This window comes from Fundulus heteroclitus, chromosome 22 (genome assembly GCF_011125445.2).
Source record: "Fundulus heteroclitus isolate FHET01 chromosome 22, MU-UCD_Fhet_4.1, whole genome shotgun sequence".
Lineage (NCBI taxonomy): Eukaryota > Metazoa > Chordata > Actinopteri > Cyprinodontiformes > Fundulidae > Fundulus > Fundulus heteroclitus.
The window spans coordinates 26,792,056-26,811,554 of NC_046382.1; the positions used below are offsets into that span (position 1 = coordinate 26,792,056).

At 39.2% G+C, this 19,499-nt stretch overlaps 1 protein-coding gene across 3 annotated transcripts in view; it reads left to right on the forward strand.

Moving 5' to 3' along the window:
- Positions 1-19,499, forward strand: part of LOC105940229 (SH3 and PX domain-containing protein 2A) — a 121,642-nt gene that overhangs the window by 84,360 nt on the left and 17,783 nt on the right. For all 3 annotated transcript variants that reach the window (XM_012882718.3, XM_036126096.1, XM_036126097.1), the window contains one exon: positions 3,090-3,218. In XM_012882718.3, coding sequence (XP_012738172.2) covers positions 3,090-3,218 — 129 coding nt within the window. The remainder of the gene's footprint in view (positions 1-3,089; positions 3,219-19,499) is intronic.

The following is a 19,499-nucleotide window of genomic DNA, read 5'->3' on the forward strand; positions in this document are numbered from 1 at the left end:
TTGAAAATAGGTCACTGTTTTAGGGTTTAACAGTATGTGAGTTACAACGAAGAGATCTGTTCTAATACACAGTTGTAAATAAAGCAGTTGTTGTCACATTATTTATTGACAATCAAGTGATCTTTTCTTTTCTGCTTCCAACTCCACGGTTTGTCAAAACATCTTGCATAGATAAGCCGTCAGAAACCGCAGCCCAACCACAGTCATTTTGTGTCAGACTCTTTGGCAGCTTTGTTCAGAGAGCTGCGGATGGGGCTGAGTTTATCTTTGCGAGTTAACAGCTCTTTCATATTGTAGATGGAGTTCTGAAGCTAAAAGCCAAACATCGCTTTGAGTTTTATTCCTTTTTATTGAAGTAAATGGGTCTTGGACTTTGAAATAATAAAAATAATACCAATCATTTCTAAAAGCCGTTCGTACCAGTCGCTCCCAAACAGCTTCAAACTAACTGTGGTAGAGTGTGGCGACTCTGATAAATATTGGTTCAAATGTGTAACATTTCTAAATCTATTCATTTGGAGGTCCTCACAAAAGTGTTCATTACTCAGCTTTTTTCACATTTTGTCTCATTCCACCCACAAACTTCCATGTATTTTAAATGGATTTTCAAGGAACAAATCAGCTTAAAATGCTGCATAATTGTGAAGAAGAAAGAAAATGATGCAAAATAAAATCAGAAAATTCACTCCCTGTCCCCTAACTTCTACATACAATCAGTCGCAGACGTCAACAAATAAAGTCCACTTATGTGTCATTATCTGTCAGTATAAATGCATCTGGTTTGTTGGAGAACATAAGTGAACCAACAACATCATATAGACCAAGGAGCACAGCAGACGGGTCAAGGAGACAGTTGTGGATGAGTGTAGAGCAGGAAATATCCAAAGCAGTCCAATCCATCATGGCTAACTGGTAGGAGTATCACACAACTGTGAACCTAGCCAGTCATGGCTGTCCTCTTAAAATTACAGGCTAGCAGAGAAGAGCATTGATCAGAGCCATGAATCCTATTGTACCTCTGGAGGAATTGCAGAGATCCTGAGCTCAGGTGGAAGAGTTTGTTGGCAGGACAATAGTTTGCATTTCTCAAATGTTGCATTTTTGAAAGAGTGATAAGAGCAACGGTATTATTAAGAGGGACCATGAAAAGTTTGCAAAAAGTCATGTAGGCAAACATCAAAGGTGCTCGGATCAGATGAGACCAGAAAGAAACTTATTGACATCACTCTAGAAAGTCTCCACTGAACACACCCTTCCCACAATGAAACATCATGCAACTGTTAGAGGCTCGCAAAACACCAAACACTGTGACAGAGATTTACCTTGTAGCAGCAAAGCTGCCCTAAATACTCCTCTAAGGTGGAATGGTTAGGTCAAAGCATATTCATACCTTAATATGGCCCAGACAAAGTCCAGACATAAAGCCAACTGGGACTGTATGGCAAGAGTTCACAGATTTTCTCATTCAGATCTGACTGAGTTAGAGCTATTTAAAAAAGAATGCAAATTTTTTATTTTATTTTTTTTACATTTTTTTCTTTTTTGTTTTTACATTTTTTACATGTAAAAATCAGGTGGAGAGATTCCTCAAAAGATGTACTGGTGTAATTGGAGCAAAATGTCGTTCTACAGAATATAGTGAAATCTGCATCATTTTCCTTCTACTTTAAAGTTATGATTGAATTTGCAAGTTGACAGAATATTAAAAGGTGCCCACAGGTATTCCTGCAAAGCACTGTATGAGCACACGCTGACTCTCATAACAGTTATAGCAGAACAATGCACTGACAATCATTTAAATGAATACGTTTTCTGACACTTATCACAGTCACACAGTGGTTCATGACCCAAGGAATGGTTCTGAAACCAATATGAGAACAACTACAGTACCTGGCTCTAGTATTCACACTATGTGAACTTCTTCACATTTTATCATGTCACAAACATCTGTGTTTTATTGGGATTTCATATGATAACCACTAGTTTAAACCACATTTACGAGTATAAGGTTGATGTTCATATGTTTTATGGCAGCTTTGAGCTGAGCGCCCAGCTAAATCTGCTCTTTTCAAAACCGTTTGAACTGAGCTTCAGCTGGTGCGGATCCCATCTGACAGCTGTTGAATCTGCTTTAATTTATTTAGTAACGGTTGTTTTTAAAGATTCTTCATAAGTAAGTCTTCAGTCGAAGCCAGTTAATGGACCCTGACGCAGATAAGTTGGTGTCATAAACAAGTTGCTTCTTCTTTAAATGCCTCCACAAAATCAAACATGGGGCTTCTTCTTCTGAGGTCACATATCTCATTTGTTTATGAACCAAGAAACTGTTCCAAGAAAATGCAGCAACAAAGCAAATGAAAAACTGAGTCACTGCTGGTGCTTATATGGTTAATTCAGCTATGTGGCGGGAAGAAAAGTTTGATTGGCTGGGCTGCATGCTGGAGTCGGAGCTCTAGTGTTTCACAGAGCCACAGGTCCAGCCCTCAGTGCAAAAACTCCAGCCCCTTCATCTGGTTCCATTTAAGGCCCCGAGTGCCGACTCTTATGATTGGCTTGCACCCCCCCACCCCACCCCACTCTTCCTTTAGCGCCAGCCCAACTGAGGAGAAGGAGGCTTTTTAGCAGATGGTTTATTTTCCAAAGGAAACTATTTCTTTCTCTGAATCTTCGGTCCTGTCCAGCTGGCTTCAGCTCTCTCTTCTGCATCTGCCTCAGCTGCTTTTGTCCCGCTGTTGCAGTTCCTCCTGATATTGTGTTTGCATGTCTACCCGCCTCTGATGACCTGGACAAGGATGTCGTTCCCTTCAGTAAAACAGAATGGATTTTCGCCTGTGATGGCTTGATCCTTTTTCCTTTTTTGGAGTCTTTCTGTAAAGCTTTGACACCTCTTTTGCCCTTTGATGTTGGGCTAGATGGAGATGCACCTCTATGGCTAGACTGTGGGGAAAATGCACCGAACCTTGTGAATATTACGATTGGCTGAGCTATACAGACAGAGTGGCCTATGGCACAACGGGTGTCCAGCAATCGTGCTCGTGGACCTATGGCTGGCAGCTGGCTGACAGCATGTTTTTTTCCATCAACACCAGGTCTGGATGGTTCGGACCCCATGCTCCTGGAACAATATGTGGTGGTGGCCAATTACGAGAAACAAGAGCCTGCAGAGATCAGCCTTCAAGCGGGCGAGCTGGTCGACGTCATTGAGAAGAGCGAGAGCGGTGAGTAATCAAAACAAAAGGCGCCATGTGTTGCTACGTGTATGTCAGGCGCAGACCGACAGTTCTTCAAATCTTGTGTGCTTTTCCCAAACTCCACCCTTTCACCCCTTTTCTAAAAACTTTGCTCGCTGTTACTCAGCCCCATCTGGAAGGTGATTTTGGCTTGAAGCTATCCCTGTTTTTTTTTTTTGTTTTACTGTTGGCTTTGGCTGGGAGTCAAAAATATTGCCTCTAGCAAGAGGAATGTCTTCCAGGCTCATAATAACTATTCTACCTCACTTCCATGGAAAGCCAGAAAGACATGCCGGGTTTACAAATGCCAGCTGCAGAGAGCCCTTAGTCAGCTGTTTAACCCCTGGAAAGAGCCCAGAGACAGAGTGGAGATGCTGTTTTGAGGTGCATATAACTCAGTTTGACAGGTGTAAATGTTTAATGAGTTGCTTTCATGCTGATACAGCTCACATCGTTTCCTTTGACAAGTAAGTTGTTTAGTGTTTAGTGACTTGTTTCTGTTTTCAATTACAACAGAGACCAGTAATTACTTCTGATCACACTGCAAAATAATAAGAAAAAAAAACAACAAGAGATTCCAAATGAGAATTTTGTGGCTGTTTTCCGGCCTCAGGTTTTTCTTAAAGCTTTGACCTGCTAATATCAATGTTGATTGATTCCCAATTAATTTCCAAAGCAAAAGGAATTACATTCAGATTGTTTTTCCTAAGCTTCCTGCTGTCGTTATGTATTTATATTACGAGAAGAGGTTGCATGTGCGAGAGACAAGTCGCTGCAAAACAAGGTTTTACAATGACAAAATGTTCATGCCGTTCACGTTTTAAACTCTTTAGCATCCTACAGTAGTGATTAGCAAAGCAAGCATTACAAGAAGCAGAACATTTCTGTGTTTTCTCCAGAACACTGGGCGACCAATCTGTTTTGCACCAACTGGTTTGTTCGTTCATGGACTGGCTGGGTGGGAGGCATTTAATCTCTTTAAAAAACAATATGATGGGAGAAGCTGGTAGTTGGAGTGCAATGCCAAACTCTTTGCAGGGCCACACACTTCCACACCTATCTGATGCGTATCTTCGTAGATGTCAAGCATGCCAGCAGGGCAAATGTTACAAGAAAGGATCCAGTTTTTTTCTAAAATAAAGCACATGTCACATTGTTATTGTCAAAGAAATGGAAATAATATAACTGGTTTATTCTTTCTCTACTAATAAACCCAAGGGCTCCTACTAGTCCATGGCACAGTTACTGGGGTCTACTGTGCAAGAGAATCTAGATCCTTACCTTAGCTCTAAGATTTTCAATTGGCTGTTACCATTTTCCAATCCAATGTGCTCCATGACAGAGGGGGAGAGACTCACAAGGATGAAACAGAGTAACTCTCTGGTATAAGCCTTGCTCTCGCTCGCCCTCTCGCAGCCTACTGACTGCTGGCATGTCTCCACTTGTAGAAAATACAGTTTCCTTTTCAATAGCTTCTTCGATCTCTGTGTTTATTCTGATTTCATTTTTAAATGCTGAACCCAGGGATACTAAAAAAGCAGAGTCTTCACTCAGTGAAATAATCCACACCAAAGGCCGTTGTAATTAGTGTGACCTGTTTGTGCCTATGTACGGTGGTGTATTCACTGTTCTGGCATGCTGAGTTCTGGCAAGCCACCGGTTAGGGCTGATCAGACTGTAGCTGTGGTCAACAGCAGATAACTCAGTGCTTCTCCACAAAAATGGAAAAAGAGAACATGCAAAGCTGACAAACTCATTATATCTGCACTCATCAAAAGACAAAAAAAAATACTGCAAACCTGGTCTAAGCACCTGCCTGACCCTCATTTTAGGAAATTTGTCATACAAAGCAAACTAGGGACTGCAGAGGTAAAGGCATGGTAACAAGCTTTAATGTTCAGCTTTAGCGGTCTGCTGAGACAGTAAAACAAGTAATGGGAATCATGTGTTCCTTAGAGCCAGAAAGGAGAAACAGAGATGCAGCAGGAAACTGTGACGGGGAAGGCATGTTGACCTCCCCTTTTCACGATGGGTTCGAGTGCCCCACTGGCCCTTATGGAAGAAGGTCCGCAGAGGTGTATTACTTTGAAGTTTAATGTGTCCTGCCTTAGGGTCCGTGGATTTGTTTTTCCTCTGTGCTCCAGTTGAGTTTCAGCCCAATGGGGAGCCACAGTGAGGCGGATATTCTGGCACCTTAAGCTTCATGTATCAGGGGCCTGTTTTGAGTTCTTTCCACCATGAATTTTAACTCTAAGGTTGTGTGCTCTTAAGAAGAGGCCCCTTATGGTTGTCAGTTTCTGCTGACGTCTTTGCAAGCTCTAAGTGGATGAGCTGCCAAGATCTCATTGATTTCGAGAGCTTAGCAGATTCATGAATTGCAAGTCTTTTGCCATGCGATCTTGCGAGATTAACAACACACAAAGGTTCCCTCAAAGTGATCAATTGCTGAACAGCTGTTGATCTGGCATTAACATGTGACATTGGCCATTCTCAAATTCTAAATGCTATGAATCTATCTTTCAGACTCTTGTTTTGAAGTTAGACATGTAGTGGTTCTTGAATTGCCCCGTTGAGTCGTCCAAGAAAGGCTTTTCTTAGGGCTGGTTGACTTTTTTGCAAAAGCACCGAAAAAACCACCCCCACTTTTGTTATCTAGCAACATTTGGGGAAACCGGTAGAAAAAAAATAAAGATTAAGATAGGGATAAACAATATACAGAAGATTTGTAAACAATGTGAGAAAACTGCAAATGGCTTTTAGCACTGTTTTAGCTTTTAGCACCGTTGGCAACTTAATGACTTTGTTGCTATATAACCTTTCAGAAACCTCTAGCAACTTTGTTTCCATAAAAGTGACAAGTTTAACAGTTTTTTGTAATTTCATTAGCTACATTTGGAGACTTATAAAAGACTATATCATTTTTACTTTTCTCAACAAGTAGGAGGTTCATTCTCACGTTCTCAGGTAGCAGTCCATCCTGCTGCACTCAGATCCAGACTGCTAATGAGTTGTTTTGTTTTTTTGCCACCACTAGCTGACCCCCTCGCACTCAGGTCGGAATGTAAATATATGTAAAAAAAAAAAAATTCCTTGTCTTACATAAATGCCTTATCTGTAATTAATCACCACATTTCATTTGTCTCTTTTCAGTTCAATTGGGATTCCTGATGTTTATTTTATACAAACCATGTAAAAAATGTCTTACTGAAAAACTTTTGAATATTAAACAGAAAAATCTAGAAATTAGCAATTATAAAAAGAATGTTCAATTGCAATTCTAAACATTTCAAAACTTATTTATAAAGTTATAACTTACTGTCAAAAACACCGCTGTGCGTATTTTAACAGGTACTCCAAAAACAGAACATATTACCCCGATTCAGGCCTCATTCCATTGACTCCCAGTAGATTTTAGAGTTCATTTTAAAATTCTCGTTTTTGTTTTGAAGTGTTTGAATGACCTTGCCCCTCCATACCCCCTCTGAGCTTCTTCATCCCTACTTGCCCTCTCGGCCCCTCAGGTCAGCTGAACTGCATCTCCTGGAGGTACAGGAGGCCCCGCCCCCTCTGAGCTTCTAAGAAGAAGCTCAGAGGGGGCGGGGCCTTTTCTATTGTTGGTCCTCAATTATGGAATGACTGTTCCTGCACATAAGAGATGCCTTCAATGCCTGTCTGTAAAACTTGCCTTAAAACGTACTACTATTCATTGGCGTTTACTACTAGCAAGACTTAGTTTTCGTTTGAAACAGGTTTTATTGTTTGCTTTAAGTATGTTTATGCGTTCTTCTTTTTATTTTATTTTTTTTAATGGATGTGTTTTAGTTTGTAGCGTGTACAACATTTTGTTTCAGCTGTTGGCTGTTTCTAAGCACTTTATAAATAAAGATGGTATGGTATGGTCATTCCCATGAGGTTATTGCTACCTAACAGTGTCTAATAAAATTACATGACGATGAGCATCAGTGGAAATGATGTGATACTTATATGTTTAGCAACTTTTAGAACAGCCAATAACTGACGAGCATGACTGTTAGCTGCTAACAAGGCTAATGTTGGCATTTGCTTGAGTCCTAGAGAGCTATTTTGCTGTTTGGGCTACATATGATAACCTTTTGTTTAAAATCAAAAGTTGGTATTACTTGTTAACCAAATAGTTATATGTAGCCTAGAAAGCAAAGCATTGTAGTACAGGGATTTAAAGCTATACTAACAGGCTCTGTGATAGTTTTACCGCACACTCACCCTTTAGCATGAATAAACACAATCCTTTTCTGCACACGTTTGTCAGACTGCACAACATTAACCTAAAATCACTACACCTCCTGCAGTGGAAGTCAGCTGAAACCGCTCCGTTTGACTGGGTGACATTACTCCATATCCCACTGCCAACACTAACAAGACCAAGTGTGTCCTGAGAAGATTTCAGAGCTCACTTGATTTAACATCCACTTCCTTGCAGGATAAGTACAAACCCTTTAATGGTGTCTGACAGATTGCTCTGTGTAATACACAGCTACATGGCGAATGTGCTGAATTAGCAGCGCTAAAACTGTCTACTTAATTTAATAAAATGGGCTGCATAGATTTTCAAGCCCTGCAAATTTAAACCAGCATGGCTGTGTGCTCAATGACTGAAGTTAGCACATTTCTGTGAGGTGGAATAAAAAGCTAGGTTCAAATTGTTCAACAAATGAATATCTGTAGGTGCTGTGTGCATATGTATTAACTCTACCGCCATGTTTTTTTTTTAACAACAACTTTCATTGCTGTCACTGAAAGTCTTTTGGGGTTTATCTTTACCAGGTTTATACATCTAAAGACTGAAGATCTTCCCCAATTGTTTTTACAAAATAACTCATGGGAGTTATTCTTACTCAGTAAGTTGTGATGGTGGTCTGTAAACAGCTATTGTTATTTGTTACCACATCATTTAAATTGCATTTAAATCTGTTTTTTACGAGGCTGTTCTAATGCATGAATATATTTCGATCTAAACCACCTCTTGTAGCTGTGGCTGTATGTTGATGTTTTTCCTGCTGAAGGTGTACCTCCATCCTAGCCTCAGCTTGTAAGTTCAAGTTTTCTGTCAGGCTCACTCTGTAGTTATCCACATCTCCTCCATCTCTCTATCAACTGACCTGCCTTGCTGTTCCTGTTGAAGAATAGCATTGCCTGATACTGCCCCCAGCATGACTGACCATGGAGATGTGCTAACTTGGTAACTTAAACCTGCTGCTAGTTGCCATTGCAAATCAGACAGGCCGACTTACTTGCTGTTTTTAAATCTTCTCTTAAAACACATTTTTCTCCTTGGCTTTTGTCTCTGTTTGAGATGTTGACGTTCATTAATTTATCATTTTAACTATTTCTATTAGTTTGTTTTATTGTTCTAGTGTTTTATTAGTTGATTCTAAATCTAGTGTATGTATGCTTGCTGGAATTGGTAAGTGTGTTTTTGCGTTTAACTTGTTTTTATCAATGTTAGTCAACGGTGTTGTTAAAAAAGTGCTTTATAAATAAATATGCATTTTATTAAATTGCATAAAGTTGTATAAACTTGTTTTTGCTTCTTCAGGGGTCTCATATATAGAACATTACACAGGATCAATACTAAAAGTTTGTGTAAAATGGTGTACACCATGCTATTTCCATTTATAGATAAAGGACTGTATTCTTTGATGTGCTTTGATGCTTTGGCTATTATTTTGTGACCTAAAAGTGCTTTAAACTTGTCCACTATTTCACACCTGACATGTCTTTCGTTCTTGATCTCCATCATGGCGTTTGCTCACTAATATTACCTAATAAATCTCATAGGCCTTTACACAACAGCTTTGTATAAACACAGATTTCTGTTCACAACGGTTAGCTGTATTTACTAATTAGATGACTTCTGAAGGTAACTCATACTGGATTTTTTTTTTGTGTAAAAAAGTTCAAACCATCAATTGTTTTTCTTCACAATCATACAATACTTTGCGTTGGTTCATCACATAAAATCCAAATAAAACACATTGAAGGTTTTAGGTTCTAATGAGAGAAACAGTGAAAAGGTTCTGGGGTGTAAATACTTTTGCAAGCATGGATCATCGGAAAGCTAAACTTTTGTATTATTTGTGAGCCATTAAGCCCTTTAACAGACATCCTGCTGTTAAAACTACTGTACTCTAGATATTGACTGGGACCGCGGCCTCATGTGGCCGTCAGCTTTTCCTTACCTTGGTTAGATAACATATGGCTTTTACAGGACAGAAAATCTAGGTCAGACTTATAGGCGAGCTCAGCTTTCTCTACTTTTCCAGCCTGCTGTCCCAAGCCAAATGAGTATTTTCCATTGCACTGGCTTGATGATACAGTTTGTGTTGAGGTCTTTGTTTCAGTTTGAAGGGTAGCTTGTGCAGCTCCTTGGTTTGCTGGGATTAAAGTAAATGCAATTCTTTTGAATTAGATCGGTAAATGTTGAACACTGACATCACTAGATGTAGAGTTCAGTTTCTACAGAAAGCTGCCGGTCCAACCATTATGTCACAAAGATCCGGGAAGATAAAAGTCAGCTGTGCTAGAGCAGTTTACTGAAGAATGTGTTGAATCAACGTTTTCTGCTTTTAATCACAAATTGCGTCCTTGCTCTTTCTGCAGCCCATATCATCTGCCTATTTTATGAGCGGGTAGATGCTGGCTCGGGATAAGCTTTGTGCATAAAGGAACTCGGACAGAAAATGGAAAAAGCAATTTGCTGCCAAAGTTAGTGGTTCAGAGAGGTTGGTTCATTATAATGGCTTAATGGATCCTCCAGGACGCCTCCTCCATTTACACTCTCTTGGAAGGATGTTAGCCAAACTCAAGTTAGCAGCTTTGCAGGTCAGTTCAAACACTTTGCACTCTGTGGGTTTAAACTTTGCACCCTAATTAAGGCTGTCAGAAAAGGACAAAAATAATAATTTGCAGATACTGCTAGAAAAATTGGCATAATTGCAGACATTTTCACTCCACCTAAAGAGCTACATGAGGGATTTTGTTCTCAGTCCTTTCTCAATGATTTCTTTATGTGGACAAGGGGTATTATAAAATATTTCAAGTATAAACCAGAGCCCTCTACATTTATTAGCAATCCTCTTTAAAAACATGTTATAATAGGTGAGATACTGGACCCAAGTGCAAGCTCAGAGAAAATGTCAGGCGTAGGTTTTTAAAATATTGAATCACAAAAGTAACTTGGATTTGAATCATTGCTGCGGTTTTGGTGTTCAAATGAAGACAAATGAAGCACCAATTCACAACATGTCATCTCAAGGCAAATTCAATCAAATCACACAGAGAGATTGGCCAAAAAGTTTCCTATCTAAGGAAACCCAGCAGATTGCATCAAGTCTTGACAAGCAGCATTCATTCCTCATGAAAGAGTGTAGAGCCACAGGGACAGTCGTCTGCATTGTCCATGGCTTTGCAGAAATCCCTCATAATGAGCATGCATGAAGCGACAGTGGAGAGGAAAACTCCCATTTAACAGGAAGAAACCTCCAGCAGCACCAGGCTTGGTGTGAGCGGCCATCTGCCTCGACTGACTGGGGGTTAGAGAAAAAGCACAGAAGCACACATTGATCCAGGAATCCTTTCTATGTTGGAGGCCTCTTAAATCTGTTAGAAAATTGGACATGCAGCAAGTGACTAGAGACAAAAATTAATGATGCAAACTTGACAAGTCCAGACTGGGTTTTACTTAAATCTAGCAGCTTGTGTACCACTTATAAAAAAGGAAGAGCGGCTGGAGGCGCCAATCTTTTGAGCTGGAGCTTGATGATGTTTGATTGGCAACAGGTGATTCCCACCGCCATCCAGAGTACCCTGATGGCTCCACGTCTCGCCACCTATAAACATGACAACACACAGAAGGGAACGGACAAACAACACACTAAGGGGAGGAAAAGGGGAGAAATGAATTGAATTCCCTCAATGACGTGGGAAAAAATAAACTAATTTCTGTAGTGGCATATTGTCACAGACCTAAAACATTGAGCAGTGACAATCTTTGGGGATTTTTTTTTGCCGAACTTTTTGGACTATAAGTCCCTCCGGAATATAAGTCGCATCTGTCAAAAAATGGCGTATAAAGAGGAAAAAAAACATATATTAGTCGCACCGGACTATACACATTTATTTAGAAATGTATTTCACACAATCCAAGACTATAAACTCACATTTAATCTGGTAAACCCACATATTCAATTACACAACTGCATCCACAGCCAGCTGAATAATATAGGACATATCTGGGAGGCTGAATTGGGTGAATTAGCATAACAAGCCAGCAACTTCAACTGAGAAAGAGAGTTGTCAAAATCACTCTGAAGTTAGACCGTGAGCGTAACAGTCCTATGTTCTAAACTGATACGATGCAGATGTTTCAGAACACATGCATCAGCGATGTTGTAAACCGCCTGCACAACAGACCTGTAAGCTAGCACTAGCTGCCATTAGCTTCACAGACAGCCCAATAACAGGGTTCTGTGTCGGTCTGGGCCCTTCGAGCTGCACCACGCAACGCTCTGCTGCATGAATGCATACTGAAACAGCAAAACAACGTACACACATGTGTTCAGTCTTTGTTGTCAATGAGTTAAAGCCCCAATACGTAACTTTTGACCGTCATATTAGCCTAATATAAGATATATCATTCAATTTTCCACTTCAAGCACTTTTTCAGAGCACTGTAATAAAAATTAAAGCTGCAACTGGGAACCATAATTTCAATATAACAAAAAAATAAATGAAGGCTGGAAGGTGACGATGGGCTTACAGTTTTTATCGATTGCTTTGACCTGCTTAATGAAACAGGGATCCAGTCAGATTCCATTGTATCTTAGTTTAGCAGAAGACACTTCTTGCAAATGTGTTAACATTTTCTCATTGGATTCACGCATTTTGCCAACCTCTTTGTAAAACAGTTAACACAGATGTCATCCAAGCAGTCCGGACTCCATTGCTTTAGAAGTGGCAACCAAACTAAGTCACCTATTCCTAAGTATTAGAAGCTACCCGGATCAGAATGAGATCACTGAAGCACCTGTTCACACTTCTTCACACAAATCTTGAGTCAGCAATCAGTCTTCTACTCTTCGTCATTACGTATCACCTTGTCTATGAGTGGTTTGTAGTACACCCTTGGTATGATAATACAGTTCCTCCCTGCATATTCCCCATTTTTGAAACCCATAGAGGAGTTCTTCTGTGCTCGTATGTGGAAGATTTATGATCACCATCCTTAGGAGCAGATGTCCTTGCTGAATGATATGATTTCTGCTAGCCAAGAAATAAGAGCAGAGGACTGTCAAGGTAGAATTAAGGCATGCAAGAAGTATTTTTTTCCTTTGGTGCCTTACAAGAGAGGATATTGAATATGATGTGGATGAAGCCATGTGGCCCCATCATCAAGACAGAAGAGACATAGTATTATACTGTAATGGACTTTATTTTTGTTTTCTTATCGTAATTTCCTCTCAGATTTGATTTTGGTTTACATTTTCTGTATTTTCCGTAATACTCACAGCATTTCAGTTGTCGGACACAGTTTAACACAAATGTCATGGAATCAATAAACTTTATATCAAAGCATTTCTTATTCTTCGCTAAATGGACACTTTGACATACCCTATTACACTGGCATTAATGCTTCGTAATAGGCTACAATGACAAGCAATTGTGCATTGAGTGTTGTATTTTGCCTACTGTGTAATGATTGATTACAAGACCTCATACACTTGGTTACAAATTGTGCTGTTTGAAGCCAAAACTTGCTGTTGATTCCTATTTAAAAATTTTTGTCACGTTGACCATGAGTATCACTGTTTAGGCCTGTGTGTTAACTGCTCTGAAAATGTAGAGTTTGAGTTGACTGCTGCATGAAAGCCATGAATAAAAACTGTAATACTGTAGAATTCGAGTCTTAGCTGGTCTGGCCTTTCATGTGGGAAGTTTGCTAGTTCTGGTGCTTCTTTCCTTTTTCCAAAAGCTTGCATTTTAGTCAATTTGCCTCTCTAAATAACACATGGCACAGTTAGTACCATGGCATAAGCAATTAACAGCCTACTATATGTGTAGGGTCCACCAACATTTCACTTTGATTATTCAGTACCCTCTAGAATGACAGCTGTTTTGTAGTGGGAAACAAATAGTTGTCAAGTGATATAGAAATTGTGAAATGCTGTCACTTTGCAGAGTCTCATTACTCTAAAGCCTCAAAGCTTAAACATAATAATGTTTACTAAACCTCTTCTGTGCAGCAAAAAGGGCAACATTTTTTTCTGTTTTTCCTCGAACCTTCAGTTTACCAGCTTGGTATTTGCAGTTTCAGCAGGAACATGTTTCCCTGTATAACAGAGGAAAAAACCTATAATTCTTGTCAACGAACCACCAAAGACATTTTATGGAAAGCTTGCCAAGTGTTAAATGTCGGATTTTTGTTCAGCAGAGGTTGCCGCAGCAGATGGAAGACACATTATCCAGTCAGAGCAATCCCTGTCCTTCACATTCCTTCAGACTAACACAGGAAGCACTAACGACCAGCCGAAGAAATTAACCTTAAACTGTATTTTTAGATATGGAAAGTCAAGTAGGAGGTTTAAACCAAGCATTTCTGCTTAGGCTGCAGCTTCTATATGTTGCATACTGCAGAGGCACAACAGATAAACCGCTTGGGGGACAGATATTTTAAAGTGGTAAAAGTAGCCACAGTAGCGGTCAGAAGTCAGCCAGAAGAGACAAAAACAACTTGTTTGAATCAAAGGTTGGCTAGGTCCAAGATGCATTTAAAAAGGCCAGGATTTCAGATGCTGAGGGACTGCTGTGTGTACCAACCAGTGGGGTTTAGAAAGCAGATGAGCCATAGACCAAGGCTTCGTTCAGACCATGAGGGGATCCTTTCAGAGGCTGGTAAGGAGTAAAGGTTGTTCCTTTCGTCAACATAGGCATTAAAAGTCGTTTTGTGCTGTTTTTGGCCCCCGCCCCTACTTTCCCCAAAGCCTCCCACTTAACTGGAGATGGGTGCATTAGATTGAATACATTTCCCCCTTGTGCATTCATATAGGATCTACTGTTAGTGAATACAGACACTGGAAATTAATGTACTTTCCTCCACTACTCAACAGTGGTGTCATGTATCTGTAGTTCTGCTGAACCTCTACATTCTTCATCATTTCAGGTCATGAAACAGGGCTACCTCATGCTGCTGAGTCTGTGCCCCTGATATTAATAGTAGATGGAAGAGTTATGTCTTTACAGTTCCAACTTTTTCATGAGTAAGGATAAATTCGCAAGGGTGCAGTGACATACTGAAATGTGCAAACCATTGCAAAGGTATTAGACAGGATTTATCACATTTGTACAACTCAATTTTGTTTTACCTGTCGAGGTTTTCCTGTCACCCTAAGAAAATAAATAATTACATTAATCTATTTACCTTGTTGTTTCATTTATCTACTGACCATAACAAAACTGTGTCATGCAAATAGGCATTAAGAAACTTTCAGCTCACAATGCATATAAGTGCACTTGCATAAGGGGGATGTTCTAGACATTCAATGAGACCTTGAGTCTGGGACACATCTGTTTATAGTAAGATGGATAAATGGCCTTTATCAATTGTTATTTTTCACTGCAGATAACCTACCTTCACAAACATTGATCTTGATCCTATCTACTTTTTGTCTATCCAGTCTATTCATGGATTGGATTTTACTACTGTACAAATATCTGTTGTTCTGAGTTGGAGTGCTGTTGCGCTCAAGTTGAGAGTGATTTTGCAAATAGCCATATTTGCTTCCATGCTGAGCAGGGTACTTGCCAGTGCTTTTCAGCATAAAGGGCCATTACACCGAAAGTTTTCAAAATTCCACAGAAATTAGACCGTTACACTCGTTAGAAAATCAACATGACGGTCAGTATGACACGAATGTTTGAGAGCTGCATAGAAAAGTCAGTAAGCTCTTTAACATGCATCAGCGCAGCTATAAACCTCCCGGACAAAATAAGCTAATGCTAGCTGCTATTAGCTTGATGAACAGTTCTCTTTGAGCAGCACTACACAACGCTGCACTGCGTGAATACATCCAGAGAAGCTTCAAAACAACACGGCAGCATTCTACTTAAAGGACATGGACTTTTTTGTGTCAGTAGGTAACTTTACATCAGATACCAGAAAAATCACATGCGGGGTTCCCCAAGGGTTCATCTTAGGTCCCTTTCTATTTAATATCTACTTGCTCCCTGTTGCTCAGATCATAAAAAACAACCACATAAGTTATCATAACTATGCAGATGACACACAGCTCTACATCATCATTTTACCAGTTGACTATAAACACATTCTAGCTCTGAGTAAATGTTTAGAAGAAATCAATGTATAGATGTACAGCAATTTTTTACAGTTGAATAAAAACAAAACTGAAGTAATAATCTTTGGACCAATAGATGGACAATCAAAAGTTAGCCCACAGCTTCAGCTGCATCAGCTAGTAACCACTGATCAGGTCCGAAATCTGGGAGTACTGATGGACTCAGACCTGAACCTCCAAAGGCATCTAAAGACAATAACAAAGTCAGCCTTCTGTCACCTGAAGAGCATTTCCAGGATTAAAGGACCGATGTCTCAGCAGGATCTAAAAAAAAACATATCCATGCGTTTATCTGTAGTTGAATTGGTGATTGCAATGCTGGTTTCACAGGTCTGCTAAAAAAAGTCAGTCAGACAGCTTCAGTTGATCCAGAACGCTACAGGATACTGTGCATATACTCTGCTGCAATATGCACACGCTACTTATACTTTGCAACAATAACACAATAACAGAATTACTGAATCTCAAGCAACATCACAATAATGCTTGAAGTGGCTCCAACAGTAGGCACTCCAACTTGCTTTTTGAGTAGTTCAGCTAAAAATCCTTTGACTACTTGGAGTCACTTGCATAATGTATTTAGAGCAATAAAGAGGATATATTATGCTTTTCAATTTGTCCTATTCACATTAACATTATTCAGTTCAGTTGTGGTTTATCTAAAGTGGAACTGCAACTCTTTGGTCTGAATTCCTCATTAATCTTACCCCACATTCCTCCTTTTTACCCCTGTTCTGAGGTGATTCTGAAAAGTGGATCTTGCATGATATGTCCCTTTTACAGTTTCATCCCCAAATAGCTAGGTGAAAAATAAAAAAAATAGGATAGTGATATACTGGAAAAGGTGAATGGCCTCTGCGCCTTAATTCCAATACACACATACAAAACAAAAAGATGCATCAACGGTGACAGAGGTGTTCTTCATTTCCCTACATCTTGACCCCTGTAATGTGTTTCTTGATATTCCAACATACATGGTAAGGTAGGAATTATGTAAGCACCTTTACATGAGATAAATAATAATTGATTTTGTGACAGAAAGGAACAAAACAGAAATTATAGATAATTTCCCGTATTTATACAATGTTTATAAATTGTATTGCTTGTGGTATAGTTGAATGCATTGTGTAATCTTAATTTTTTTGTGACACACATGGAACTAACCTGGAAAGTAAAGCTGTACTGTTGCCATCACATATGGATTTTACTGTTAAATTGTCCTGCATAGATTTATATATGGGTAACACAAACACAGCTGTGTTGGATTTCAACAAGCCCCATCTTGTACTTTCCTTGTTACCTTATGGCTGTATTATTCTCTCTCAGAGGTACCAGAACATAGAATGACTTGATTTAAAGTGAACGGGTGCTCAGCTGTGGTGAAGTAAGCCCAGTGGTGCCAGTTAAAAGCCCCTAAGAACCAACAACACAGCTCTTTTGGAGAAGAAAATGTGCCGGTCCACAGTGTGACTCCTTGTGGGCTTTCAAAGGTCTTGTACTGCACCTGAGACACCCCTGAGCTGCAGATGCACAAACTGTACGCTCTCAAAAGGTCTGAGAGTTTTATTGTCAACTCTCTAAATGTCAAACTTTAAAAACTGAGATTGTTGGGTTTTTTTTGTTTTGTATAACAGTCCTGAGTGAAAATACAACATCTGTAGTATCTATACAAAGTTTTAAAATGCAAACGTCATTCCATCCATCCATCCATCCATCCATCCATCCATCCATCCATCCATCCATCCATCCATACATACATACATACATACATACATACATACATACATACATACATACATACATACATACATACTGCATACATACATAGATACATACATAGATACATACATACATACATACATCCTATTAGTTGTCAGTGAACATGAGGATACAAAAATCTTACTTAAAAAAAGCAGGAAACACAAATTCCACTGCTAGATTAATATCATACATTGATTAGTTCAGACATAACAATGTTTTATATAATATTTAGTTATAATTTTTATTCACTTTATTCTCCTCGCATTGATTGTTCTTGTTCTTTTTCCTTTTTCATCTCCTTCTTTATCAGAAGGATACGTTTTTCTCGTTGAACTTTTCATAGATCTGGTTAATGATTCAGGCCAACACTGTTCATGCTTTTTGCGACTGAAAATATTTCAAACAGCCTTCCTTTTAAGTGGAGAAGAGGTGTTGGGGCTGCTCTTCATTAAATACAACCACAGAAACTCACTTTGGCATTTTTTAAAATAGCTTTATACTATAGGGTGAAATTACCATATTTTTTTTATGTTGATACCTTATATCTTGATATGACTTGATACCTGTAACTGCCTTGTCCCTACTATAGATCTGTAATTTTACTGTTTAAACATGATACTTCTTTCTTTCCTTAGTTAATAAAACTTTGCTACTTTGACCAGATATTTCTGCTTTTACAGTGAAGCGATTTGACTGTCTTTAACAGAATCAGTCAGTTGCATTGATAGGCGGAGCTGTACTAACACTCATGTACTCTCGTCTCAGACATTAGCTATGCTCCTGTTTTTGTCCCCATCTGTTTAGATTATTGGAAGCAGGGAGGAGACTGCACATAACCTACTTAATCTAATTATCACTTATCTGCTGTTCCACTTTGGCACCCAAACTGAAAATGTTACTCCCTCAACTCATGACATTAACCTTTTCTTTGTTGGTTTTTATTAAGCTGAGTTCATATGGCATAAGTTTGGCATGATAATGGGCGCATATTGGAAGTCTGTTGGGTATTAACTAGTTTGTATTATGAAACATTAATACCAAGGTCCTGTGGGTCATGTAAGCACATCTACATGAAGGTTAACAAGGTCCAGAAGTCCTTGCAGACTAGAGAGTGTTATTTCATCTGAATGTCAGGATTGTGTAATTCAGCAAAATTGCTGTCTTGGCAGCAGGAGACCCACAAAACAGCTGTTATTTTTTGTTGTTTTTTTTTGCGATGACCTCAGTTGAGGAGCTGTATCGCTGTAAAGAACACAGAATGTTAACCCTGTCTCGTCTGAAATTGGCATCCAAAAACTAAGAATCACACCCTTATTCTCCCCAAACCTTGTTATAATATAATGCAAGATGTTTGGAATTTAAAGGTGTGCTTTACTGGAAACATAAAACTGTAAACCTACAACACATGGCTTCATAAAGCAGCCTCTTTATCACGTTATGCTGCCAGTAAACAACGACATTGCATGCATTCATTCACAGAAGGTGGAGCAGACCTTCTGTGAATGAATGCATGCAATGAAAGATGTAAAACATCTGCTTATTCCCCCTTCTTTTAGATATATGATCATAACCTGTTCTGAAAATCAGTGCTTACATAATATGCATGCGTCTTTCGGTGTATTTATTGCTTCTTTTGAGGTTCAGTGGGCTCAGCCTAAGCAGTTGCCATATGGAGGGATGGTTAGATTTTATAAAGATTTTATAAACCACTTGAATCAATAAGAGCATATATTGGCTCAGGCCTTTTAGATTAGCAGCATGTGTTTTATTTCTATACGTGCTTTTAGCCTGGTGTTTTAAATTAGGCATAATTCAAACACCACTGTTATAATGCTTACATATCAAGCGAGTGAAAATGACAGTTTGCAGGTGAAGCACCCAGACGTCTTGCTCCTTCCCCCCTGTTGAGTTTTTATTGCGGTTGATATCCTGTGATCTACCATAAACAGAGTTCAGTTTATGAGCCGTTAAACACTTGAGAGTTAATTAAATGCTTTCTCCGACCTAATGAGCTATTGTAGCGTTTTGAAACTGCTAAGTTTACAGTGATTTACCGAGATGATGTCACTGCAGTTAAAAGTTAATTAATTATAATGTTCATCTTTTTAGATGCTTTGAT